This window comes from Borostomias antarcticus, assembly GCF_949987555.1.
Source record: "Borostomias antarcticus genome assembly, chromosome: 10".
Taxonomy (NCBI): Eukaryota; Metazoa; Chordata; class Actinopteri; order Stomiiformes; family Stomiidae; genus Borostomias; species Borostomias antarcticus.
In genome coordinates this window covers 4,207,202-4,233,869 of record NC_140243.1, presented here as the reverse complement: position 1 = coordinate 4,233,869, position 26,668 = coordinate 4,207,202, and the positions used below count along the sequence as shown (strand labels likewise).

The window sequence follows — 26,668 nt, the reverse complement described above, 5'->3', positions numbered from 1 at the left end:
CGGATGGATTTTGAATGGAAAGTGGCGGCAGGTTTCCAAAAAAGTCAAGAGTCCATGGGCCTTCTCTCCTGCTCCACTATTGCTCCGATACTGCTCAGAAAGCAGACCCGATCCAAGCATCAACCTTAAAGGGGTAGTGTGCTATTTTGGTCTTTTTTTTCTTCTTTTTTTTTGCCCTATTTGTGGTCTTTCTACCATGACCCTAAACATAGAACATAATTTCACTGATTATTCCAGTATTTAGCTAAGCTGCAGTTTTTATGCAGGATCTCACTGACCTGGAATGGAAGTCAATGGGGCATATGTAAATGTGGTGGAAAAACTATGATGAATGTGCTTTTCTGAGACGGGAAGCACAAGGTGTAATCTGACCAGTCTCAGTATGCTCTCCTAATGGTAGACAGACCACAAATAGGGATAAATGTTCAAAATAGCACACTACCCATTTAAGTTTGTGTTGAGTTGGGTTTTTAAGTGGTGCTTGTTTGTCCATTCGTCTGTGTGTGTCTGTCTGTTTGTAGCATCAAATTTAGACCAATCAGAAGTAGCCAATACCGTTGCCCACCTGCAGAGGGCAGTATAGATTGCTCATAAACCTGCACCGCTTACTTCACAACCTGGGTGTGATTTTATTGTGTTTTTCTGTGAAATTATTATTGTAGGAAAATAATAATATGCGGCAAAATACAACACAGCTTTTTCTCCTTTTCTGGAAAAGTGAGCAATCAATGTGATCGGAGCTTACAGCTTTAGTAGTGGTAAAATTTCCTCCAGAGAAAATAATAGAAGTCACCCTCCACAGGAGGGAACTGCACAATCTGTCCCTCTTCTGCTAAACACAGCCATTTTACAATCCTTCCCTTCGACTTCGAATCAACTTTTGTGAAAAGAAACGTCTTTTGGAGAGACATTCCATCTTCCACTTCAAATTACTTTTATAACTGCCATTCCATCCGACACCTTACATCACATCTTACAATCATCTGAACAAACTGCCTCAATCGGCCACAATGAATCAATACGGCCGCCGCCATTAGGAAGTGTGGGTAATGGGAGTCTTAAAGATCCAGCTACAACAGCCACCATTAGTCACCGGCAGGAATCAACCCCGGGACGAGGAGGCAACATGACCCCTACGTGTTGAGGGGACACTCACACAGAGACAGAGCCTACCCTGTGAGCCTCCGGGTCACCAGAGAACAACGTTTTGGCCTGACTGTTGTTAGTACTGTCTTTTCGCTGCGTTTTTTTTTTAAAGTGGTTTCTACTTCTACAGTGTTCCCAGCCTGGTGAGGCTGTGGCTGGCGGACCTTGTAAACGTAGAGGTATTCCCGGAGGAAGGCCCCCTGCTGGGTGGCCGTCTGCTGGCTGTCGTTGGTGAGGATGTGGCGGAAGGCCGACACGGCGTTCTCCGGCTGGCGCAGGGTGAAGGACTGGCGGCCGATGGTGAAGTTGATGTGGTCCTCCGCCAGGGACCAGCCTTTGCCCTTGTACACCTGCATGGCCTGGCAGTAGCAGCGCAACGCGTGCCTCTTCTACAGCGAGGGAGGGAGGGGAGGGGGAGGGAGGGAGGGTGGTGCCAAGAGGAGAGGAGATAGAACAGAGGGAGAATAAAAGAGAAGGACAGAGAGAAGAGTTTTAAAAAAAGGCATTAGGGAATGACAGATCAACAAAGCTTTCAAGGAGGAGAAGGCTTGAACAGATGAAAGCTTCATTAACTCGCTCCATCAGGCCCAGCTTTTAAAATGGAGCAGCTTTAACAATCGCCCCCAGTCGCACACACACTTTGATGTTCCTGGCCCCCACAGACACACTGGCCTTCAAAAGGACAAGTCCACTGAACCCCTCTGACCTCTGGGAGGTCTTCATCCCTCGCCGGTCTTAACCCGTCTTGCTCTGATATAAAAAGCCTCTGTGAATCAGTCTAATTAGCAATAATAATCCTCTTATTTTTGCTCTAGTCTACAGCTATCAGGCTACATCAGTCTAACTAGGCTATATTACTCATTCTTTTACTGCATAGCTGAGTCGTTAATGAAAAGACCGCCTCATTTTGACACACTTCGCCTAGGGGGACGCTGTGGCCATCTTCAGCCTGGTTTCAAACGGCCTCCCCCGGCTAAACCGGCCTGGCCTAGGGCCCCCGCTAAACCGGCCTGGCCTAGGGCCCCCGCTAAGCCGGCCTAGGGCCTCCCCCGCTGGCCTAGGGCCTCCCCCGCTGGCCTAGGGCCTCCTCCCCCGCTGGCCTAGGGCCCGGCCCGGTCAAATCCCCCGCTCACCTGTCCTGCCTTGCTGAACCGGTGTCCAGCCAGGATCATGTGGAAGGCAAACTTCCGCACCATGGGGTTCCGCATGTTGATGAAGCAGTGGGCCGCCTGCTCCAGCAGGAGAGCGCTGCGGAGGTCCGAGTCCTGGGAGGAGGCAAGCACACGCAGGTGAGCCCGGAGACGTAGACGGGTCAGCGGATCGTTCCGGAGGGGTGGGGTGGTGGCTCATGGCTCCTCTCACCTCGCTGGTCATCTTGATGAGGAGGGTGGCGGCGTCAGAGTACTTGGCCTGGCTCTTCAACACCTCGGCACTGAGCAGCGCACAGCGCTCCGCTAGCACCATGTTCCTGTTGAAGGGGGCGGGCCGTTAACACCATGTCAGAACACGAGCGAACACACACACACACACACACAGAGACACACACACAGAGACACACACACAGAGACACACACACACACGCACACAGACACACAGACACACAGACACACACACACACACACACACACACACACAGAGACACACACACACACACACACACACACACACACACACACACACACAGAGACACACACACACACACACACACACACACACACCAACAAATCAACACAGTATCCCTGCTTATTACGTATATGTGCATTATGACTACACAAAATTCAGGAATATTCACAAACTTCCCATGGGAATTAACAGGAATTTATGGGAATTAATGGGAACTAACGGAAGTAAACTGAAAAACCTAATTTAATTCCCATAAATGTCCAGTTTATTCCCATTAATCCCCATTACATCCCATAAATTCATATTAGAAATCTGGGAAGTTTGGGAATATTCCCGGGTTTTTGCAAGCCTAACTATGACCGTGTGAGACGGCTCTGGTGTGTATGAAAGCGCGGGTCCGTTGTTCCGTACTTGCACACGTCTCTGTAGGTCTGTATTGCGGTGTCCATGTAGTGTGCTGGGTAGGGCCTGGGCGCACCCGCCTGGAGGAAGGCGGACACGGCGGCCATCTCCTACAGACAGAGGGGCGTGTGGGGGGGAAAAGAGGAACACGGTTCAGATGGATCACCATTTAGAAAATAATATCCATTTCTCATACAGACAAACAGTTGGCTGTCCCGGGTGGATGGCTAGGTAGATAGCAGCCTTGTGAGGGCGCCGTTATGATTCCTGTCTTTCTTCCACTAATATTCCCATGAGCCGTGACCCAGAAAGCCATGAGGCATGGCCGCCTCGTTACTGAGGCGGGAAGGATAAGACGAACAGCAGAGGGAAAGGAGGATTGAGTAGTAGTCAAGGGAGAGAGAGAGAGAGAGAGAGAGAGAGAGAGAGAGAGAGAGAAAGAGAGTGGCTGTGTTTGTTTGTGTGTGTGTGTGTGTGTGTGTGTGTGTGTGTGTGTGTGTGTGTGTGTGTGTGTGTGTGTGTGTGTGTGTGTGTGAGAGAGAGTGTGTGTTATGTTCCCTCACCAGTGCTCCCGCGGCATAGAGCATGGCCTGGTCGGACAGGAAGTCTTTCTTGGCAGTGTGGTAGCAGCTGTAGGCTAGCTCGTAGTGCTGCACCAGGAAGCACAGGTCCGCCATCTTCCTGATCTGCAGCTCCGGGGCTTCTGGGGGATAGCTGTGACATCACAGGGGGCAATGGTTACACTCTCGGGGGGAAGTGGCGAGGGGGTGGGGGGGGGGGGGTCACACTCAGGTTGTTGGTTTTTTTGCGATGGTTCTCCGTATCAGATATTTTAAGAAATAGCCGCAATCACTATCTAATTTTTTTGAACGGAAATCGTCCATTTTCGATCGTGGATCGATCAAGCGGCCCGTCCCTATTGGTCAGTGAGCAATATGACCAGGATCTCCACTCCCTCCCAACTCACCGAATCTGTCTCTAATTGGAGCTGACCGCTGAAAGAGCAGAGCAGGTCAGGCGGAGTGAAGGTGTGGTGTGTGAGGCGTGAGTGCGTTCTCCTTAGTTGGTGAACTTACAGCAGCCCAGAGGTGTTCTTCAGCTCGCTGACACTCTTCTCTGGAACCTTCCCTCCACCAAACCACTTCTTAGTGGCTGAGAACAGAGAGCGACTCAAGCCTTTCCTAGAGACTAGCTACAGAGAGCACGAAAAAAAGGGGTGGGTGGGGGGGATGAAGGAGAGAGAACACTTAAAAATAGCAAAATATGTGGATAGAAAATAGTCTCTGTGTGTGTGTGTGTGCGCGTACCTGGTCGTTGAGCTGTCTGATGTTCTTCTCAATGTGTGGCAGCAGGCCCCTGAACGTGAACTCCTGGATGAACTGCCTGATGCGGTCGTGGTCGTTGAGCGTCAGACAGGTGCCGCGACTCGTCCCGGGTCCCGCGGCGGCGGGCGGTTTCCTGGGAGGATCGGAGGACGCGGCGACCCCGAGGGCGTCTAGGCCGGCCGGGTCGCCCGACGTGTCCAGCTGGAGCGGATGGCCGCCCAGACTGTTGGGGAGTCCATCTGAAGGATTGAGGGCACCCCACATCGTCAGCCCCGGGTCCCACTTACCGGAACATTCCGTCTGTGTTTTTAGATCCCGGGTGAGGATCATGAATGACCTGAGGGAACTGACCTTTAATATCCGGCGAGTCGTGTCCATCCATCTCTGCCGACCCGACGTTGTTCTCCACGTTGTTCGTCACGGCCGCCTGGACGGAGTCCTCGAACAGGTCCTGCGAAACACAAACGCTTTATCTAACGTGACCACACGCGCCACGTTAAGACAGCGTCGCAGTAATGCAACGGCTTCGTCCGTGACCTCGGCGAGGGCGAGCGTTAAGGGGGCCCGTCCCTCCCCCCGGAGAGGGAGCGCCTCTCCCGCTCTCGAATATTCTCAAATCTGTGTATAGTGTACAGAATCTTACATGGCTTGGCTCCCTCCTGTCTGGACAAGTTTGTCTGTTATCGTAGCTCTGTACGATCTACAAGAATAGCTTCTGTACATGACTGCACTGTACCCTTAAACCGCTCAGCTTTTGGGCAAGTAGCTTTCTCCATTAAAGCCAGTACACAATTTTAGCAGCTTTAAAACCAACCTAAAAAGTCATCTTAAATCTACTCAACACTGCAATCACTAATCAGTTAGGTGGGTTTGTGAATGAGTGTGGTTGTGTGACTGGACGTGCTGCTATGACTGATGAATGTGAAAGAGTGAGTGTCTTAATGTAATGCTAAGTCATCTGTATTGTACTTTGTTTTACTTATTATGTTTGTTGTTTTTATCTGTTACCTGTTTACAGGGACTGCAGATCCAAATTAGCCTAAGGCTAACTCTGCTGCGATGCATCAAATGTTTTTACATTTATGTTTTAATTGCACATGGTCCCTTCCAAATAAAATTGAAAAGAAAAAATAAAAAGACCCCCCGCGGTGAGGGCGGTCGGCGTGTCGTTGCGGCGCTACCTGGCTGTGCAGGTGGCTCTTGTGGAGGTACTGGCTCCAGGGGTCCGGGATCTGCTCGTCCGTCCCCGCCGTGGCCGTGCGGGAGTTGACCTTGAGGAGGTAGCAGCCCTGGGGCCCGTACCTCTGCTTCATGTCCTCGTACACGGTGTCCGCTCTGAGACAGGGGACACAGGGACACGGGGTGTGGGGGGGTTCACTTCAGTTCACTTCTCTTTCATTAGTGTTCTATGCTAAGAGGTTTTAGTCAAAGCTCTGACAGAGTAGAACTTCTGCACATCTTTAGCATGACAGGTGCGTCGGAGAGAAGCAATTATGGTCAACTTTAGTAGAAAGAAAGGACTCCCACACTGTCTTCTTCTTAGTAAAGACAACCTGATGAAGGTCAGACTGCAAGTGAAGAGGACAATCAAGACTATAAAATAAATAACAGAGCCTTCCTTATTAAGGCTTCTTTTTGAAGAAGCACAACAAATGACCAGAAGTACTTTAAGAATACCACTGGGCCTCAAGTACTCCCTCTCCCTCTCTCTCTCTCTCCCTATCTCTCTCTCTCTCTCCCTCTCTCTCTCTCTCCCTCCCTCTCTCTCTCTCTCTCCCTCCCTCTCTCTCTCTCTCCCTCTCTCTCTCTCTCTTTAAGAATACCACTGGGCCTCAAGTACTCCCTCTCCCTCTCCCTATCTCTCTCTCTCCCTATCTCTCTCTCTCTCTCTCTCTCTCTCTCTCTCTCCCTCCCTCTCCCTCCCTCTCTCTCTCCCTCTCCCTCCCTCTCTCTCTCCCTCTCCCTCCCTCTCTCTCTCCCTCTCCCTCCCTCTCTCCCTCTCTCTCCCTCTCTCTCTCTCTCTTTAAGAATACCACTGGGCCTCAAGTACTCCCCCCCCCTCTCTCTCTCACTCTCTCACTCTCTCACTCTCTCACTCTCTCACTCTCTCACTCTCTCACTTTCTCTCACTCTCACTTTCTCTCACTTTCTCTCACTTTCTCTCACTTTCTCTCACTCTCACTCTCACTCTCACACACACAGACACACACACACACACAGAGGTTGTGGCCACTACTGAGGTGTTAACTGTGCATGTGCGTGCGCGCCAGTACCTCGGTTCGTCTCCCTCGCTCATGTCGTGCAGCAGGACGTAGTATTTGAGCGTGTTGGGGATGAACCATTTGGGGTTGGTGTACTCTCCGCTGTGCTGGACCCTGTGCTGCTCCTGAGAGAGCCTGACGAACTGCTCCACGGGCACCGCTTCGCTGGACGACACCACCAACAGACCTGCAGGGGGCGCCAGTCAAGGACAACCACGCAGGCATGCAGGAAACACATACTGTACTGAACCACCTCCGCCGTACCAACACAGCCCATTGATCAAAGGAAGTAGAGAGAGAACATAATTGAAGGTTATAGAGACTGAGTCGTCTACCGTAGAGAGAGAACTTACTGTACAAAGAAAACAAAGAGACAACAGGGCCAAGGAGACATGCAAGTTATGTTCTGGGCAAGGCTCCGAACCGGTTCAAGGAATGGAAATGAAAACCGAAAACGAACGGTATTTTACGAGGAACAGAAACAGGAACGAAAACGAAATGGTCTTTAATTGTTCCAGAACAGAAACGTTAATTTGAAATCTTTAAAACCGGTTAATAACGTATTTTTTTGGTTGTAGTAGGCCTATATAACTTAAAACAATTTTTTTTTTAAAGAAGCTGAGCCTTTTTATTACCTTTTATAGCATTTCTTGTAAGATAATCAACAAGGCTACACTACAGCACACATCAAGGCTAATATTGTTGGCAATAAGGCCACCACAACGCTAGACTTGTTGATTATACCTTACAAGAAATACTGTAGGCCTGAGTCTTAATAGGCTAACACCCCCGGAACGATGAACGGAACGATATTTGTCGTTCTTAACCGGTTCAGGAACGCTATGTTGGTGGCGGAACACGAGAATGGAAACGTTAAATATGCTGGTTCTGCTCAGAGCGAACCGATTGAAAAAGAATTTTGTTTTTAAGCCCTGGTTCTGGGTATCTGCACTGTACATATGCTGTACATATGGATGTATAGGGTCCCTGTTCCTCCTCTTTTTTGTTCTTACTACTCTGCATCTAGTGTGCTTGTTTTTTTTCAAACCATTGCTGAAACACCAAATTTACCCCTAGGGGGATGGATGGAGGGATGGATGGATGGAGGAATGGAGGGATGGATGGAGGGATGGATGGATCTAAGGATACAGGCGAGGTAGTGGTTGAGAAACTCATGATCGGAGGCAGGCATGGACTGGAGGAAGCTCTCCCTGTAGGCCTCGAACCAGGGCGTGGTGGCTGCAGAGAGGGGGAGAGAGAGAGGGGTGAGCAAGGACAGCAGTGAAGAGAAGGTATGGAGCCCCATCTCTACAGCGGGAGAGACTAGGCCAACCACACACCCCAGTTTCATCAGTCAGCAGGTCCGGTCACAGACAACCCACACACACAATCAGCCAGGAATCAAGGTCCTACTAACGGGCGACAACTAAAAGGTTTGATTACACAGCTGAAGAAAGACATCCTCGGAAGAAAATATAGCATATATTAATGATTTCCTAGATAAAAGAGAGGTTCTGTTTCGTCAAACGCCGCTTATTATCATGCTAAACGCTCTCACATTTGGGACTAAAGAAATGATCATTAGTGTAAAGCACAACCACTGCAATATAACAATGATGATGATGACAAAAGGAAAAACCTGTTTATATCAACACTTGGACACCTGTGTGTGTGTGCCTCAGGTGATCATTAAAGCATTCAACCAAATGACGGAAAAGCTGAACTCATTCATTTAGGATTTGGAAAATGAAATGCTGTCATTTAGACAAATTAAGCAATCAATCCCTCTCTCTATAGCAGTTAAAGCCACACTTCTGGAGGAGAAACAGAGCTAGGAGCAGCCTCCTCAAAGACCTCAGCTCATGGAGGTCTGGTGATCAGTCTCGAAGACCTCAGATCCTGGAGGTCTGGTGATCAGCCTCAAAGACCTCAGCTCATGGAGGTCTGGTGATCAGCCTCAAAGACCTCAGATCCTGGAGGTCTGGTGATCAGCCCCGAAGACCTCAGCTCCTGGAGGTCTGGTGATCAGCCTCAAAGACCTCAGATCCTGGAGGTCTGGTGATCAGCCTCAAAGACCTCAGCTCCTGGAGGTCTGGTGATCAGCCTCAAAGACCTCAGATCCTGGAGGTCTGGTGATCAGCCTCAAAGACCTCAGCTCATGGAGGTCTGGTGATCAGCCTCAAAGACCTCAGATCCTGGAGGTCTGGTGATCAGCCTCAAAGACCTCAGCTCCTGGCTGCCTATAGGCAAACCTTTAGTCCTCCTCTCTGCTCTAACTGATTACACACGTCCACCAGACAAGCACACAGAGATCACCAACTCAACAGGCTGTGTTTAGGCTAGATCCATGCCTGAACGTATACAGATGTCAGTTCTCTCTCTCTCTCTCTCTCTCTCTCTCTCTCTCTCTCTCTGTCTGTCTGTCTCAAACAAAAACAGAGGGAGTCCAACACCTCCTTACTTCTCCATAACAACCCATTTTTTCAGAGAACTGCTCTGGAAATGTCTGATAAAAATTTCTCATGCGTAGGCAGGAAAGAAAAAATGTATCAAAGATCAACAATGTAGCCAAGACAAAGAGATACAAATTAGTTTGGACTATGGAGAAAGTTGTAACAATTTGACAGTGACAGTTGTCTACCTCACTATAGTTGGTTGTTTACTAGAGCATAACGGCACAATGTCCAGCATGTTCTTCTGAGAATTATTTCCCCTGACAATAGCATAATATACACTAGTTGTGAACGTGTGGTTAATGAAAGCTGAATAATAGGGAAAGTTTCCAGTGTTCATTGAAACAATATGAAATGACAGAAATGCACACATCCTCACGAGTTTACAGGAAGGACTGACACAATGGCTCCTCAAGATCCAAGCTTGAGTGAGTCAGGAGAGAGTGATTCACAGCATTGGAAAGCTCTTTCTGCCATCTCCCCAGTTAGAATGTACAGAGGCTAAGCAAAAGGCTAATGCAATAACCTCCATTAAAACGTTCACCAATTTGTATCAATTTATTGTAAATGTACCTTCCTTGTACTTTGTTAATGGACTTTTGAAAGTGGATAAAGCTTGGGCAATTAAGCCTGTGTTCCTGTATAAATACATACATAAACGGAGGAGCATTGGCCTAACTGCCCAAGGTTAGGTCCATTTTGTAATGAAATGCAAAATGAGCTTTAATGCCATGAAATCACCTTCTAATAGAGTATTTGTGATATGACAATTTGACACACACACACACGCACACGCACACGCACACACACACAATTCCATTAGGTATACCGTACAGTGAATAAAGGAAATGTGAATCTACAGAGCCACCTCCACCTTTTGAGAGAAAGCAGAGATCAGGAGAAAGGGAGAGTCCAATACACAGTTCAGCTACAGAGAGAGAGAGAGAGAGAGAGAGAGAGAGAGAGAGAGAGAGAGAGAGAGAGAGAGAGGGGGAGAGGGGAGAAAGAGGGAGGGATGGAGGTAGGATAGCCGACTAGCTGGAAGGGGTAGAGGAGAGGGCCACCACCGCCCCCCTACACAGACGCCGTGAGGTGAGAATACCTGCGTAATGCCTGGAGGTGCTGAGATCCGTTAGTGTGTCTCTCCAGTCAGTGTACCAGGGAGCGCTCGCTTTAAGAGAGCGATCTGACAGGGGGGGGGGGAGAGAGTCAGGGCTGGCGTTAGCAACATCCCATTACCTGCACAGGGCTCCCACCCAAGTACCAGCACTCATACATCCTCTACCAACATCAGATAAGCCTACATCCTCTACCAACATCAAATAAGCCAACGCTGCAGGGAAAAATCAGGGCAGAGCTGCGTTTAAAATGAGAGGCCGAGCCACCATGGCGTCCACTTACCCCAATGACATGTGAGTATGAGATCCAACAAGTGAGATCTATTTCACAGCGAAACTCTGCTTTGGGACAGAGTCTATCAATTCACCATACTGTATATTAAAGCTATGCTGATGACAGGCAAGAGGCCATGGTGGGTCTGCTTCTTTGGGTTAGATAAGGCTGTTTCTCTGAGCACATTTCACTAATTAAGCTACAGTATTATTAGGGACTGTGCTGAGCATTGGTGATAGAGTATGTTCCATCACACACACTGCGGCAGCGTTGCCGCAACGTTTACACAACGTTACACATTGGTCATGCCGTGTAAAATTGAACAGAAATGTGGCAAAAAAAAAGTTGTGGCATCTCTTGTAGGATAACTGAAATGAAACATGATAGATATAAATCAATTATTTGCATGAAACTTCATACACAATTCTGTTGAATTTTCAAACGAAGTGACCAGTAACTAATGTTGTTGGTTAACACACATCTCAGGGAGGCTCTTACCCGAGGTTCATCCAGGTGAGTGAAAAAGACATAACATGTGGGGAAAATGTTATCAATGGATGCATAACACAGACTCAACAAACAGTAGCATGAACAGAACAGAAATCACTGGTCATCCCTCTCTCTCCACTGGTGTCCGCTGCCCTCTGCAGGCAGAATGAGGCATTGGCGAGTGGGTTTAAGGTTCGGTTTCTTAATAGCTTCCCTCATTTTTGAGCTGCTGGTCAGTACACTGCACTTATACTGTATCTGTCCAGGAAATACAGAAGCGAGTGACTTCAAACTATACTAATAGTATGCAATGGATCCAGCTATTGTGAATTAGGCCCAGTTCACACTGTGTTGCTGTATTTGTATCAATGTTGTATTTTATTATTATTATTATTATTATTATCCTGCCTGATGTGTTGCCCCTGCCATACTCTGACACCTCTCTCCAAACCCTTTCCACTGTTTCTCTCATCACATCCTTCCTTCCTTCCTTCCTTCTTCCCTTTCCACAGGGCTGTACAGGTCTTGAGATGCTGGGGGGGGGCGTTTCTACTCAATGTAGGTACTGTAACGTTGCACCTAATAATCTCACTCACTGTACACTTGTGCACAGTGATGTGACAATAAAGTAGTCTCGCATACAGTAGCCAGACTTTCCGTTTACACTGTGCCAGTGCTGAAGAAAGGCCTGGCTGCACTCATCACCATTCAGAGATGGGGAGGGGGGGTCTTGGTCGGATATGGGGAGGGGGGGTCTTGGGCGGAGATGGGGAGGGGGGGTCTTGGGCGGAGCGGTTGCTAGGTTGTTGTTTGTTCACGTAGTGAAGAGGACTTTGAAAACGGTTACGGATAGGGGAGGATTCTGGACTGAATCTGATTGGCAACGGGAGAATCTCCCATCGCCACTGATTGGGCCGACAACATATTCCGTCGCCACTGATTGGACAGTAATAAACGAATGACAAGGCTTATCCCCAAAACCTAGATATGTTCAGGCAGACTAACAGTAAAGTGACTTGACTTACCACTGATGTTGAGGTCGTAGTCTCCGGCTGTGATGACGTTGGCCACGCCCCCCTCCGCCGGTTGGCATGACGACACCACCTCGCTGAGCAGCCTGCGGTGGGCGGGACCAGGGACACCGGACACGGGCGCAGACGTGGGGCGTGTGACTACGTTGTTCACGCTGATGCGCAGGTTCTTAACCACCTGCACCTGGTTATTGGGGTCCCTCATGTGGCCTGTCAGACAGACGGACAAAATAATCCATCAGAGAAGGGGTACAGGCCGAAATATACAAGGTTCAACTTCCAACATAATGAAATACAAACAAACACAAAATGAAAATACCAAGCTACTTTCAGCTCCAATGTTGTATGTTCACTGGATTTATCCCTCGCGAATATAGATATTTAAAAATATGTAATATGGAGTATAATATTCACATTATACAGATATTCACAGGAGGTAGTATGAGCTGAGCATGATACCATAAAGCCACACACGTGAGATTTCTTTCTACTACACAGATTCAGATCCAGCACGGTTTACACATACTAGAAATATGTTTAGATGGTGCACACACTGATGGGGACAGCATTAGACATGGTGCAGGACAGGACAGTGCAAAGACAAAATACAATATATATCCAAAAAATAAATTACAAATGCAAAACACACAATATACACAGAATGGAGTGTGGTGAGAGTATAGTGTGTGTCTAGAGTGCAGTGTGATGTGTGTGCGATGTTTTATTTATACAATGTGTGTGCCATTGGTCGTGCGCAAGTGATGCAAACTGGGGCGGGGGGGGGGGTGGGCGGAGGAGGATGGTGGCTGTGGGGAAGAAGCCGTTATTGTGGAGTGAGGTCTTGGTCCTGATGCCTCTTGCCTCTTGCCGGAGGGGAGTGGTTCAAAGCAGACAGACACACGGACAGAGCAGAGCAGGCACGCAGAAGTCAGCAGAATCTCAGCTCTCAATGAAGAAGTGGGAAGGGGAAATGTTCTCTCTTTCAGACAGTTATACTGTATCTTTCGAGGCGTGGCACGGTGCTTTGCCTGGGGGCCATTCCCACTTGGGACGCTGTTGGCACTGGGGGGCACGTTTTCCCCAGGCTTGGGACGCTGTTGGCACTAGGGGGCACGTTTTCCCCAGGCTTGGGACGCTGTTGGCACTGGGGGGCACGTTTTCCCCAGGCTTGGGACGCTGTTGGCACTGGGGGGCACGTTTTCCCCAGGCTTGGGACGCTGTTGGCACTGGGGGGCACGTTTTCCCCAGGCTTGGGACGCTGTTGGGGGGCACTGGGGGGCACGTTTTCCCCAGGCTTGGGACGCTGTTGGCACTGGGGGGCACGTTTTCCCCAGGCTTGGGACGCTGTTGGCACTGGGGGGGCACGTTTTCCCCAGGCTTGGGACGCTGTTGGGGGGCACTGGGGGGCACGTTTCCCCCCAGGCTTGGGACGCTGTTGGCACTGGGGGGCACGTTTTCCCCAGGCTTGGGACGCTGTTGGCACTGGGTGGCACCTTCTCCCCAGGCTTGGCAGACTCTCAGGTGGGGCATCTCCCGGGCCTTTCTGTGTGGAGTCTGCATGTTCTCCCCGTGTTCACAATGGTTTCCTCCCAAAAGAAGCCCAATATAAAAACATGCAGAACAACAGAACGCTCTCCTGTCCAGTCCCTGACCACAATTGAAGATCAGCACTTGGATTGGTCCCCAGACACGGCCCCTGCAAGCGCCCATTGCTCCTGGCTGCCTTTGGAGGAAGGATAGCAAGGATGGGTCAAACCTGTTTCACCGGCGACAGCCAACTGAATGTGTGCGTGTGTGTGTTCATGTCGTCCATTGCACACGTGTGTTGAAGTGTCAAGCCGCGTGACAAATAAATAATTATTCTTCTAAAGAAGATAGATGCCACATCTAGTTTCCAGGAGTCGTAGCTCTGATTCAAGGGATTTCCCCAGCAACAAGTGCTATGTTCAAATAGAGTGTCGAGATTGTCGAGCAACCCAAGGTATCTGTGGCAAACATGCAGCAATGTAGGATGGATCACTGGGTGACCTATCTAACATCGGTAGTAGGATGCTATAGGTAGAGCTGGATGAGAGGAGAGCGCTGACCCTCTGACTCTTTTCCTCTTGATGGGAGTAGCTAGTGTATGTAGTGCATAGTTTAGTTGGAGTACAGACAGATTATTATTAGCCTTAGATGGGGTATGGAAAAAGTAGTGGGAACGGGAAATGCTGGCTCCAACCTCCATTTCCCAACCACCACCAAGCGTTTCAAGTGCTGTTAAACTAACCAGCTATCTAACTGTGACATGCTACAACATAATCTACTTTCGAGTTTAGCTGGCTAATCCATGATAGTGGGAGACGGTTTGATTAGTCCACGAAGCTGTCTTGCATGCAATAGGCATGTACATGCAAACAATCTGGCCGACCATCTCAGCAGTGCAACATCTTGACATGTGTTGTCGTGCAGTGTCATTGCTGGGACGGTGGCACCCTTCTAGCCCTGGTTCTGCCTCCCCGATCATCCCCGAATAACGCCCTAGACCAGGGCTAGGTAGGTGGCACCCCATAGAAAACTGTCCATCTAGCTAGTAGCTAATTAGGAAAGAGCCACTGTGTATCTCAAGACCAACTAACGTTAGCTAACTTTACAGATCTATCTAACAACCTCGCTAGACAGTAAGGAGACGAGGCTTAACTCTCTGGCCCTAGAGCCATGTCCAAGGGTTAGGGTGGGCCTCCTACCTAAGGTTGAAACCAAAGCCCAGCTAACCTGCTAGCAATTAATAGACACCCAAGACGGCCGCCGTACCGTGTGACAACAGGAAGACTGCCGGCTCAGGTGTCAATCTGTCGGACCTCTCGGGTGACATGGCGAGGGGAGAAGGAGGACGGGCCCTGGGGGTTGCACCACCTCTCTAGACCTTCCTGTCACTTCACAGCTATGACAACATAGTGAGCTGGCTAGCTAGCTAGCATTAGCTGGCTACCTATGAAAGTAGCCAGGTTAGCTAGCTAGCTAAGCTAGGCTAACTGCTATTAGCATGCTAGCTTAGTGCTAGCTACAACATTGTTGCCTTCAACGCAAACGTAGTATAATCTCACAAACTGTAGCAATAGCTGCATTTAAATGCAATCGCCGTTGAGTAAAAGTGTCATGTTAATGGATGTCAACGCCCCTACCTTCGGAGGTGAGCCGGCAGAAGGGCCTCAGCAGCTCGGAGAAACTCAGGTTGTTTTTGCGAGTCACTTTCTCCGCATCCTCGCTGCACAGCACGGCCACCATGGGGACGAACGAGTCCTGGATGAACTCCTGCACAGACTGCACGCATTGAGCCATGGCGGACTGGGCGAGAGGACAATGTGTCGAATGGGTATTTTCCTATCTGTCTGGATGTGACAGCGAAATGTTCTCCTCTTCTGAGTTGAAAACAACTCCCCCGACTGTCAGTGGACAACAGCCATGTTGAATTCTACAGTTGCCTGCTGATCGATTCGTTTCCCGTGAAACACACTGACATGATCATGTGATGTCGCTAGTGCCAGCTCACTGGATGCTTGCTCGTTCAGCAACGGGTCTAGGATCAGTTCTTACTATGCGAGGTGGGCGTTTAGTTGTATGGTTGATAGACCTACTTCCCTTATCACATATGCGAGAAATGAACCACGTTGAAACTCGACCCTTGAATTATTCAGCTCAGACAGCCACTGCAGGCTATCATGTCAATTATATGATATTGACTGGTTTGGCAGCTACAAGGAAGTTCACTCACTACAGGTTGTCATTGGGATACACATTGTTGTTGTTGTTGTTGTTGTTTGTTTTGTTATACTTCATTTATCCCCCAAGGGGAAATTGTCTTCTCTTTTATCTCAACCATCATTTGAGTCGAGAACAGGGTTTGCCAGCATGACCAGCACCCCTGGATGGTATGAGCTAGTGGGATCAACTGCCTTGCTCAAGGGCACAACGGTAGGCAGCCAGTGGAGATCAGTGCCCAGTCTTGAACCAGCAACCTTTTGGTTACTGTCTGATACTCTAAACACTGTGCCAGCATTTTCTTTTTAAACTCACCAAGGTATTAGCAATTGCTTGACTATTGAGTATTACTCTTTTCTCTCATGGGATGTGCTCTGATGAATTAACTCAACACTGTATATTATCAATGAACTAGTCTACAACCAACATGTACAGTATGTTGCACATGTCTGTTTTACAGGTTTTTCTACCAGTGTCTGATTGGTGTCTTGAGATTTAGAGCCCACTGCCCATTCTGCAGGGTGAAGGCGCAGACTGATGACATGCCGGTTTGTGACCACGGCGTCAATGGAGGTGCCCAGATGAGAACACCCCGCAGGACTGGCTGTCCTCTCCCCGGTCTAACAGAGCTGTCAGCCCCGGCGCAACGACCTGTTTCACACGCCATCCAGAGGTGAGCGTGACTCTGCAAGATCCAGCCCAGCAGTCTCTTAGACACCTTATGGGACGTCCTTAAAGAGATTGATACTGTCTAAGAACATGATGACTTACTGTACATATATTTCTGTTTGCTTTTTAGTGTCCTAGCTGCAGTCAACTGTACCTGCCCCTGCACACTCACCTGTACCTGTCATCTCACTGCCTCCACCGCATGACTCCACCCTCAGCCCCGCCCACATCCCCAGGTCCCGGTGGCGCTGGATTCAGGATCATGCGTTTTCAGTGGGTTCACTGCACAGTGCTGCCGTATCTCCTCCCTCTCCTTCAGTCTCTTACTCCTCCTCCTCCTCCTCCTCCTCTCATGGCGATGAGTGAGTAGTGGGAGTTGGGTGTGATCTATTGTTAATATGGTTTCTGTGTACAGTAAGTAGCATTTTAGTCTCTAATCTCTGGTCTTTAATCTCTAATCCTCATCATATAACCCTCATTATCCTCACTGCCTCCTCCTCTCCCAGTGATGTCAAAGAACTCATGTTTGAATACCAGATGAGGCAGTCAGACCAGCCAGGCCAGTCAGGAAGGTGAGGAGTTCCCTGAGAGTGACTTTAGCTTAGAGTGTTCATGTACAGTACCACACTCCATGTATACTGTAGTTAAAGCCTTGCTTCAGACCTGTACTTATTAGACAGCTAACACACACTCTCTCTCTCTCTCTCTCTCTCTCTCTCTCTCTCTCTCTCCCTCTCCCCCCTTTCTGTCTCTTTCTCTCTGTCTCTCTCTCTTTCTGGCAAATTCAAATAAGCTTTATTGGCATGACAGGTGGAAGACCCACGTTGCCAAAGCAGTACAAACAACAAGAAATTAACATAATATAATATAACAGAGAGCTGGTAATTATTATTAGTATGTTGTAGATTTTTTACAGATGTAGTCACTCAGCAATGTTTGCTACATAACTTGTTTCTCTTAATGTATTGACAAAAGTCAACATATTTTGCAGCTAATACTGAACACCAACTTTTCTCTCCACATAGGTTCTGAGGATCAGGGAGATGAATAAACTCAGGAAATATATTATTTATTTTATCAAAGAAAGACTCTCAAATCTTTATATTTGTCACAGTGTAGTCAGAAGTGAGATTCTGTCTCAACATCTCCTTGATGACAAAGTGAACACAGCTTGGCCTCCCTGGGGAGCTCTGCCTGTAACGGCCTGTTTCTACAGCATGGCCAGGCTGTGTCCACTCAGTCTGGACATTGTCAACGTTTTCCACAGTTGTCTATCAGTCACAGCAGTCAGGTATTTGTAGTGATAGGAGTGGGGTCACTTGATTGGAAGTGTTTGCAGAATTTTATAGCGCTTTTTTGAATTTTTATTATTAAAGGGTATTGTTCAAGTTCTGCCCTGCATTATTGGCTTTGTGTCTGTGAACTCTGAGTTTGCTTTTGCACAATTCTGCATGCAGGGCTTCCAGCAGGAGTTTTGGGAGATCTTGGCAGGTTAATGGGTCCCTAGCTTCACTACCTATTACCATATATTATCGGTTCCATTACTGGATTTAGAATTTTGAGCCAGATCCTATTTGAAATGTCAATTGGATTTAAAAAAATAAAATAAAAATAAAATAAAAGCCTCTTTCAGCTCCTTCACAGCCATGCCAAAAATCCATCCATTCATCCATCTTCATCCGCTTATCCGGGGTCGGGTCGCGGAGGCAGCAGTTCCAGCCAAAAATGTCCAGTGGAATTGATAATCAAGCCTAAATATGTATAATGTTTTGTATGTTCAATTTCTGTGTTTCTTAATGTGAATTTATTTTTCTAAGTGTTGGGTCGATTTTTAAAGATCAATATTTTGGTCTTTTTCATATTTACAGTTAGTGTACTGTCTCTCTCTCTCTCTCTCTCTCTCTCTCTCTCTCTCTCTCTCCCTGTCTCTCTCACTCTCTCTCTTGGTTTCTCTCTTTCTTTGCTTGCCCATATTGTCAGGAAGACTGTCTGGATGAGTTTGATTTAAAAGATCTCTGCAATGAGAACCACCACCTGAACAACAGGAGTGTGGTAAGTAACGTACCTAACGTTTTGTTTTCATTTGACATTTGTATTCATGTATTCATTGGTATTCTAGCCAACACAGTATTCTAGCCACACATCGAACCGCCAGTCACCCGATTACTTAAAGAGATGATTATTGAGTGAATGGGGATGTGAAGGGACAGGGGAGGTATACTCCATATTAGTCCATCTGAGGTGTCACACTAATTCTCCATACAAACACACACACCCCTCGCCCCACATACACACACGCGCACACACACACACACGCACACACACATTAATGACATGTTTTTCTGGTTCACAGAATGTCAACCAAAGTGACATGCTGAATGAGCAAGATGCCATTTTTAAGTCTTTTCGTGTCACCATGCAGAGTGCTGGATAATCTTTACATGGATGTCCATCACAAATTTCAGCAATCAATCAATATATCAATAAAACTCTTCTTTTTTTTTTAACAGCTGATTTTGAAAGCCATTGTGAAATTAAAACAGAATCTATTTTGCATTTCATGTTACACTTAACTACCTTCTCATAATGTATGTCCCTGCTGCTCTGCACACGCTTCCACTGCTCTGAATGTAATGTACAGTATCTGTACTGCTTTTACAAACTGCCATTATCGTCTGAATCAATAACTCAAATAAAAGTTTATCTGAATTAAAGATTCAGAGAATGTCTAGATCTGTGTGTGTGTGTGTGTGTGTGTGTGTGTGTGTGTGTTTCCAACCTCAGTGAGAATGTACAAACATTCCTGTGTCAATCCCACCATGTTCCATCTCTGCAGTAACCCAGCCACTTTTACACATCGGTCTGATAATACATCAGATGTTGTTGTCAATGAAGCGTCCAGAGAGGTGTTTGTCCTGGAGGTAGCCTGTACATTTGACTCTAGCCTAGAGGAGGGCCTTCGAGTACCAACCTCTCCTAAATACCATCTCAGAGTTAGGGTACAGATGCAGACTACTTGTGTTCATATGTCCAAAAACTAAGGATGCCCAAAAAGTGGGTCTAAAGTGGGCTAAACGCCTTGCTAAGTATCGGTCGGTCCATATATGACGGAGGCGCTGCTACTTGTACCCTTGAAGTGAAGTACAGTATGTGTGTGAAAGAAAGTGATGTTGCTGACCCATAACCTTGTGATTGTACTGTATATTAACTGCACCATCAGGTGTGTGTGTGTGTGTGTGTGTGTGTGTGTGTGTGTGTGTGTGTGTGTGTGTGTGTGTGTGCGCGCGCGCGCACCGACACTGTCCTGTATGTCTGTGTATACTGTGTGTTAGTGCATGCAGTTCATGCTCTGGAATCAGTTGTTGTAAATCTGTACTTAGATAAGCTAATCAGGACTATCAATCGCCATTAATAATTTATTTGACTGGTTAGTAAAATATCTTATCCTGAACCATAAAATAAATGTGCAACCTTTGCCGTTTAAGTGACAATGTGTATGAAAGAAGCCAAACTCCTCAGTTTCACTCAGACGAGGGCTAGACGAGGAGTGTGAAGGTCTTTCCCCTCTCTCCTCGACACACAGACAGACAGGACACAGGTGGTCAGTCATGGCCTCCAAGTGGGTCTCCCTGGTTTTTGCACTACTCTGCTGCTATAACCTGAGCTTGGTAAGTTCTATTTGCATCATTGATGCACTGTGAACTTCCATTTGAGGGGCATTTGTAAACATTCAGTTGTATTTTGTTTGTATTCGTTTATCCTGTAGACATCATCTAAGCTAACAAGTGAAACTGGTGAGTAAAACATCTGAACGTATGTTAGTAATGATATAGTGTTTATACACATTCTGTAATAAAGGAGTGATCATGGAAAAGCTGCAACTGATTAAAGAATCTGTCCTCATTTGCAGAGTTTGACGAGGATGAGGGGAGAGAACTGGACATCTTTGACATCAACGAAGGTCTGTAAGAGCTTTACAGCAGACCTGTGTTGAGTTGAGACATCATCATGTATGGACTGTCTCTCACTAACAGCTGTGTGTGCTTTTGCAGAGGCAGGGTTGGACCTGGTGGAGGGTGATATTGTGATGGATCAGGTGAATGCGACGTGATGAATGATACATTTTCTCTGCATGTTCACCGTCATCCTTCGCCCTCTTCCCTCCTTTCATAAGTTGCTAGTGAAAAGAGAACGAATGATCGTCTCTGTTTGATTCAGGCCGATGACAGGAACACCATCATAGGAGAGCAGTATCGCTGGCCTACTACAGTACCCTACTACCTGGAGGACAGTCTGGGTAACACCTGCATTTACACACACACACACACACACACACACACACACATTACAAATTGGAGTGTGTGTGCGTGTGTACACAGTATCTTCCATGTCAAGACAGATTTATTTGTCACATACTGTACACATCATACAGGTACAGGTATAATATGCAATGAATTGTAATTGTTCGCTCCTTAGTGTGCTTAATAGCGGAGTAAAAAAGTAAGTAAGAAAGTCAAGCAATACAAAATGTATAACACAATTCCTATACATGTATTGTATCTGTGCAGATATGAATGCCAAGGGGGTGATTCTAAAGGCCTTTGAACAATACAGACTGAAGACCTGCATTAACTTCTCACCCTGGAAGGGAGAGGAGAACTACATCTCTGTCTACAAAGGCTCCGGGTGAGACACACACACACGCACGCGCACACACACACACACACACACACACACACACACACACACGTGTGTGGATAATTACCTGAGTGTTGGTATCGTGGCTGATGTATAGGCCTATATACTTTTTTTTCTTCTTTTTTTCTTTTTCTTTTTTATAAAGCATTTCGTTTTATATGACCTTTTATGTGTTGCACCTTGTCTTGATGCTTTTAATCTCTCATGTAAAGCACTTTGAATTGCCTCGTTGCTGAAATGTGCTATACAAGTAAACCTGCCTTGCCTCCCTGCGTCCCTAGGTGCTTCTCTTCTGTGGGTAACAGGCGTGTGGGGAAGCAGCGGTTGTCCATCGGTCGTAACTGTGACCGTCTAGCAACAGTGGAGCACGAGTTCCTCCACGCTCTGGGTTTGTGGCACGAGCAGTCCCGAGCTGACCGCGACGACTACGTCCACATCATCTGGGATCGTATAGAAGAGGGTAACGGCTCGATTTGCGGTTTTATTTATCCCTCATGACAATGACCACCATGACGGTTTTGCATCATACACAAAACAGAACATAATGTAGTCTACTACACATAAACATTCATAGAAAGAAATGGTAGGCCTCCTGTAAACTGTGTTTATACATTTCACACTGGCTAAATATAGCCTAACATTTACATTTCTCTCCCAGGCAAAGAGCATAACTTCAGAACCTATGACGACACGGTGGCAAGCTCTCTGAACGTCCCCTACGACTACGGCTCAGTGATGCATTACAGCAAGACGTCGTTCAACATCGGCACGGAGCCCACCATCGTCACCAAGATACCCGACTTCATGGACGTGATAGGCCAGCGGATGGAGTTCAGCGACGGCGACCTTCTGAAGGTCAACAGGCTGTATAACTGCAGTGAGTCCTGTCAGTCGGTCAGTCGCTCAGATGGACTCGGGTCAGTTTATTGCTTCAATCAATAATAATCGGACATTCCAGAGGGGCCAGACTGATCTTTGGTTACCGTTAAATAAAGATTAGATAAGGGTTGATACATCACCTAGGCCTACAGATTAGTTATGTAATAACATAACGTTATTATAGGTCATTATATGTTTGTTTTTTGTTTTTGTTTTTTTTAAATAAAACTTTATTTGTTGATACTGACAGAGTCTCTCTCTCTTCAGCCACATCCTCTAGTTTCCTGGATTCCTGCAGCTTTGAGAAGGTGGACGTCTGTGGCATGATCCAGGGGCCTGGCAGTAACAGACCGTGGGAGCGCAGGAGCCATGTTGCCGGGGGTCCCCAAACAGATTACACTGACATGGGACAATGTGAGGGTAAGACAGTCTCTCGCTCTCCCTCTCTCTTTCACTCTCACACACACACACACACACACACACGTACAGGTCGAGTACAAGCTTCAAGGTCCACACACACACACAAGTAGCCTACGGTACAATCCTGAGTACAAGCTTCAAGGTTCACTGAGAAAGCTTACAGTTCCAGATAATTATGTTGCTCTCCTGGGCGCTGTTCTCCTAAACAGATGAAGGGTATGAAAGGTCAATGTCCCCTAATGTGTTTTTTTATCTGAGGGCATTTGAACTGAGGCGTTATAATGATTTATGAGTCACCTCTAGTTCACAAACCAAACAAAGTACACCCTTTAATCATGATAATTAAAAACAATTTTACATCTGAATTATCTTAACTGTTGTTAAGATAAGGTTTATAGGTTTTATAGGTTTATCAAAGCCATTTCATTCCACTGCAGCTCTCTGGTCAGTTTGGCTACAATCTTTCCTCCTCTCGTCTCGCCTGTAGGAAAAGGATTCTTCATGCACTTCAGCACAGTCACCGGTAGCCCTGGCGACCGCGCCCATCTCGAGAGTCGGCTGTTCTACCCCGACCGTGGGTCTCAGTGTCTGCAGTTCTACCTCCACAACAGCGGGGGCGCCAACGACGCACTGAACGTGTGGGTGCGGGAGTACGATGAGGCCAACCCCAAGGGAAAACTGAGACTCATCCAAAAAATCACAGGTTCGATATCAAGGGTCATACTCAGCAGTTTCAAAGGTTTTTGTCAGTATAGTTTTTAGCACCTGCCTTCATTCTTTCCAACCAACAGAGTTATCAGTATTGTCCTGGATTTATTCGAATAATTAATAAGTGGTCAAGAATGCCAAGGTTCACGTTTGCAAAGTCGGGCTCTCTGAGTGAGACGTTCCCCCAAGAGCAATGATTATCCTCAAAACAGCATTATATCCACTGTGGGTACAACCCATACATGCATACTGTATGTAAAACTCCACTAACCAATTATGTGAGGGTTACATAAGAGTCTGTCAGTTCTACAGGTCAACAGCTGACCTGTATGTGAAAACCCCAGACCATTGTTTATGGGCTTGGGAAACAGCTGCTTGGACAGAGAAGAATTGTACAAAATGGTTGAGACTCCCTTCTCAACCATTGGCTAACCAGAGAAGTGGTTGGGGAGAGAAAGGATGTTCATGTAAAAATGTTCTACCAAACTCACACATCCACATAAGTTCTGACTGGTGTCAAGACATGAAATGATAAAGAGATTTGAATTTCTCTATTACAGTATCTCTGTCCAGTTTGTGATTGACGTGTCGCTCTGCCCCAAAGCCCCTGTCAGAGACTCATGGGAGCTGCATCACATGACCCTGGATGTGAAGAACAAGTTCAGGTTCATGTTTGAGGGAGTCAAAGGAACGGAGACATCGGCGAGCGGCCTCTCGCTGGACGACATCAACCTATCAGAGACGGCCTGTCCGCAGAACGTTTGGCGCATCCGCAACGCCACAGGTCTCCTAGCAACCATGCCGGCAGGAGAGAAACTGTATAGCCCTCGCTTCCTGTCCCCGGCGGGCTACTCCTACCAGGTGGGCGTGTACCTGAAAGGACGCAGCGCCACGGGAAAAGTGGCGCTCTACTTGCACCTGACCTCGGGCCCCAACGACAGCCTCAAGTGGCCGTGTCCATGGCAACAAGCCACCATAGCCCTGATGGACCAGAATGCAGACATCAGACGGCGCATGTCAAACCACCGCATGGTCACCACTGACCCCCACAAGCTCTCCTCTGACGGTGAGACAGTCTTACACACCACACGAGGGAGAGAGACACACCACACACGAGGGGGAGAGACACACCACACACGAGGGGGAGAGACACACCACACACGAGGGAGAGAGACACACCACACACGAGGGGGAGAGACACACCACACACGAGGGGGAGAGACACACCACACACGAGGGGGAGAGACACACCACACACGAGGGGGAGAGACACACCACACACGAGGGGGAGAGACACACCACACACGAGGGGGAGAGACACACCACACATGAGGGGGAGAGACACACCACACACGAGGGGGAGAGACACACCACACACGAGGGGGAGAGACACACCACACACGAGGGGGAGAGACACACCACACACGAGGGGGAGAGACACACCACACACGAGGGGGAGAGACACACCACACACGAGGGAGAGAGACACACCACACACGAGGGGGAGAGACACACCACACACGAGGGGGAGAGACACCACACACGAGGGAGAGAGACACACCACACACGAGGGGGAGAGACACACCACACACGAGGGGGAGAGACACACCACACACGAGGGGGAGAGACAGCACACGCGAGGGAGAGAGACACCACACACGAGGGAGAGAGACACCACACACGAGGGAGAGAGACACCACACACGAGGGAGAGAGACACACCACACACGAGGGGGAGACACACCACACACACGAGGGGGAGAGACACACCACACACGAGGGGGAGAGACAAACAGCCAGAAGGGGAGGTAATGTTAATTGAGGTAATGTGATCAGCCAACGCATTTGGGAAGGAGGGAACGTTAGCTAAACTGTTTTTCAGCACTTGTCTCAATGAAAAGTGCTTTATAAATATGAATTATTACCATTATTAGTATTAGACAGGCTGGGGTGAGCAGGGGGGTATTTCACAAAGCTGCCTAACTGAAAGCCTGATTTTTGAAATGAGTAAAACCTGGAAACTCTTCAAAGCTGGAACTGGGGCCGAGGTAAAAAATAGCTTTGTGCTATTAGTTTGTCCAGAAGTCAGGCTTGCTCAGTTAGCCAGCTTTAAATATTGAAAGATGAGTCTATCCTGTATAGTTGTATAGGTGTTAACACGCTCCTCTCTCTCCCAGGGACGGAGTACTACTGGGACGATCCCCGCAAGGTGGGCAGTCTGGTCAGCGCCCCGGACGGCAGCTCCTTCTACCGGGGCCCCGGGAGCGGGACCGGCAGCTTCCTGACCGCCGGCAGACTGAGGAGCAGAGACTTCATCAAGGGAGACGACGCCATCTTCCTCATCAGCATGGAGGGTACGGCTTTCTGACAACGCAGCGGGAGACGGGGGAGAACGGTAAAGGTGCCGTCAAACCTGTCCCACTTACCAGCCTTTCTCTGACCCCTGACCCCCCCCCCCCCACGCAGATGTGTCCGCACTACTGGGGACTCAGCCCCTCCCTCAGCCAGTGGTCGCCTGCGGTGACGGTTGCCAACAGAGTCGCGCCCGAGCGTCGCCGCAGCAGGCCGACGGGAGCGCCACGGCGGTGCTGGCGCTGCTGTCCGTGTGCGTGGCCGCCGCCGCCATGGCGGTCGCTGTGACGGGCGCGGTGTTCGCCCGCAGGTCCAGCAGGAGACGGCAGGAGAGCGACAGAGAGATGGCGTTGGAGAACATGGAGGAGCACAAGTGTGAGTGAAACTAGAGCTAAACTGTTTAGATGAGACTCATTGTGACTGTGTGGAGCAGAATAATCTTCACTGTAGTATCGGAGATGTGTCCTAATAACTATAACCGGGGCGGCGGTATAGCTCAGTTGGTAGAGCGGGCCGTTCAGTGATCGTAGGGTCGGTGGTTCGAATCCCTGCTCCTCCTGACTAACTGTCGAAGTGTCCTTGGGCGAGACACTGAACCCCAAATTGCTCCCAATGAGCAGGCAAGCGCCTTGCATGGCAGCTGCCGCCATTGGTGTGTGAATGGCGCTCCGGGCCAGTGTAACAACTGGATGGGGAGCGTGTTACAAATGCAGTACAAATGCAGTACCTATAAATGCTGATCTCTTCACAGGAAGTCTAATAAATGCTGATCTCTTCACAGGAAGTCTAATAAATGCTGATCTCTTCACAGGAAGTCTAATAACTGCTGATCTCTTCACAGGAAGTGAAGACGATTCCTCCTCCTGTCCCTTCTTCTCGACATTGGAAACTCTGATCGGCAATGGAAAATACGATCTAACTGAAAGGACAAATCGATAAGAGCATCTTTTTAAGAATTCAACTCAAATCTTGATTCCCTTTCTCAAAGCCAGCAAGACTTGTAAAATAATGGTGCTTATGTAAATGATTTATACTGTGAGATACAACATTAAATGCTTTTTCTAACCCAGGTTGGGTGTA

The 26,668-nt window shown here is 48.1% G+C and overlaps 2 protein-coding genes across 2 annotated transcripts in view; one reads left to right on the top strand and one right to left on the bottom strand.

Annotated features, from left to right (window-relative positions):
• The window catches only part of trappc8 (trafficking protein particle complex subunit 8), a 34,767-nt gene extending 19,312 nt beyond the window's left edge, over positions 1 to 15,455 (bottom strand). Inside the window, exons 1-14 of the mRNA XM_084444374.1 lie at positions 15,287 to 15,455; positions 12,117 to 12,332; positions 10,313 to 10,396; positions 7,907 to 7,996; positions 6,770 to 6,944; positions 5,678 to 5,831; positions 4,848 to 4,947; positions 4,479 to 4,735; positions 4,248 to 4,363; positions 3,735 to 3,885; positions 3,181 to 3,281; positions 2,509 to 2,614; positions 2,280 to 2,411; positions 1,311 to 1,535 (exon numbers count right to left, since the gene is read on the bottom strand). Of these exons, the coding sequence (XP_084300500.1) occupies positions 1,311 to 1,535; positions 2,280 to 2,411; positions 2,509 to 2,614; positions 3,181 to 3,281; positions 3,735 to 3,885; positions 4,248 to 4,363; positions 4,479 to 4,735; positions 4,848 to 4,947; positions 5,678 to 5,831; positions 6,770 to 6,944; positions 7,907 to 7,996; positions 10,313 to 10,396; positions 12,117 to 12,332; positions 15,287 to 15,443 (2,064 nt within the window). The 5' untranslated portion in view covers positions 15,444 to 15,455. The remainder of the gene's footprint in view (positions 1 to 1,310; positions 1,536 to 2,279; positions 2,412 to 2,508; positions 2,615 to 3,180; positions 3,282 to 3,734; positions 3,886 to 4,247; positions 4,364 to 4,478; positions 4,736 to 4,847; positions 4,948 to 5,677; positions 5,832 to 6,769; positions 6,945 to 7,906; positions 7,997 to 10,312; positions 10,397 to 12,116; positions 12,333 to 15,286) is intronic.
• Positions 15,456 to 16,013: 558 nt separating this feature from the next.
• mep1ba (meprin A subunit beta a) lies at positions 16,014 to 25,971 on the top strand (the record flags this gene model as incomplete). The annotated part of the gene is made up of 13 exons (XM_084443887.1): positions 16,014 to 16,076; positions 16,491 to 16,536; positions 20,443 to 20,493; positions 20,585 to 20,628; positions 20,751 to 20,829; positions 21,101 to 21,218; positions 21,512 to 21,690; positions 21,889 to 22,107; positions 22,377 to 22,529; positions 23,017 to 23,232; positions 23,842 to 24,303; positions 25,414 to 25,590; positions 25,703 to 25,971. The coding sequence occupies 13 exons, from the start codon at positions 16,014 to 16,016 to the stop codon at positions 25,969 to 25,971; spliced, it is 2,076 nt and encodes a 691-aa protein (XP_084300013.1).
• Between the last annotated feature and the right edge of the window lie 697 nt (positions 25,972 to 26,668).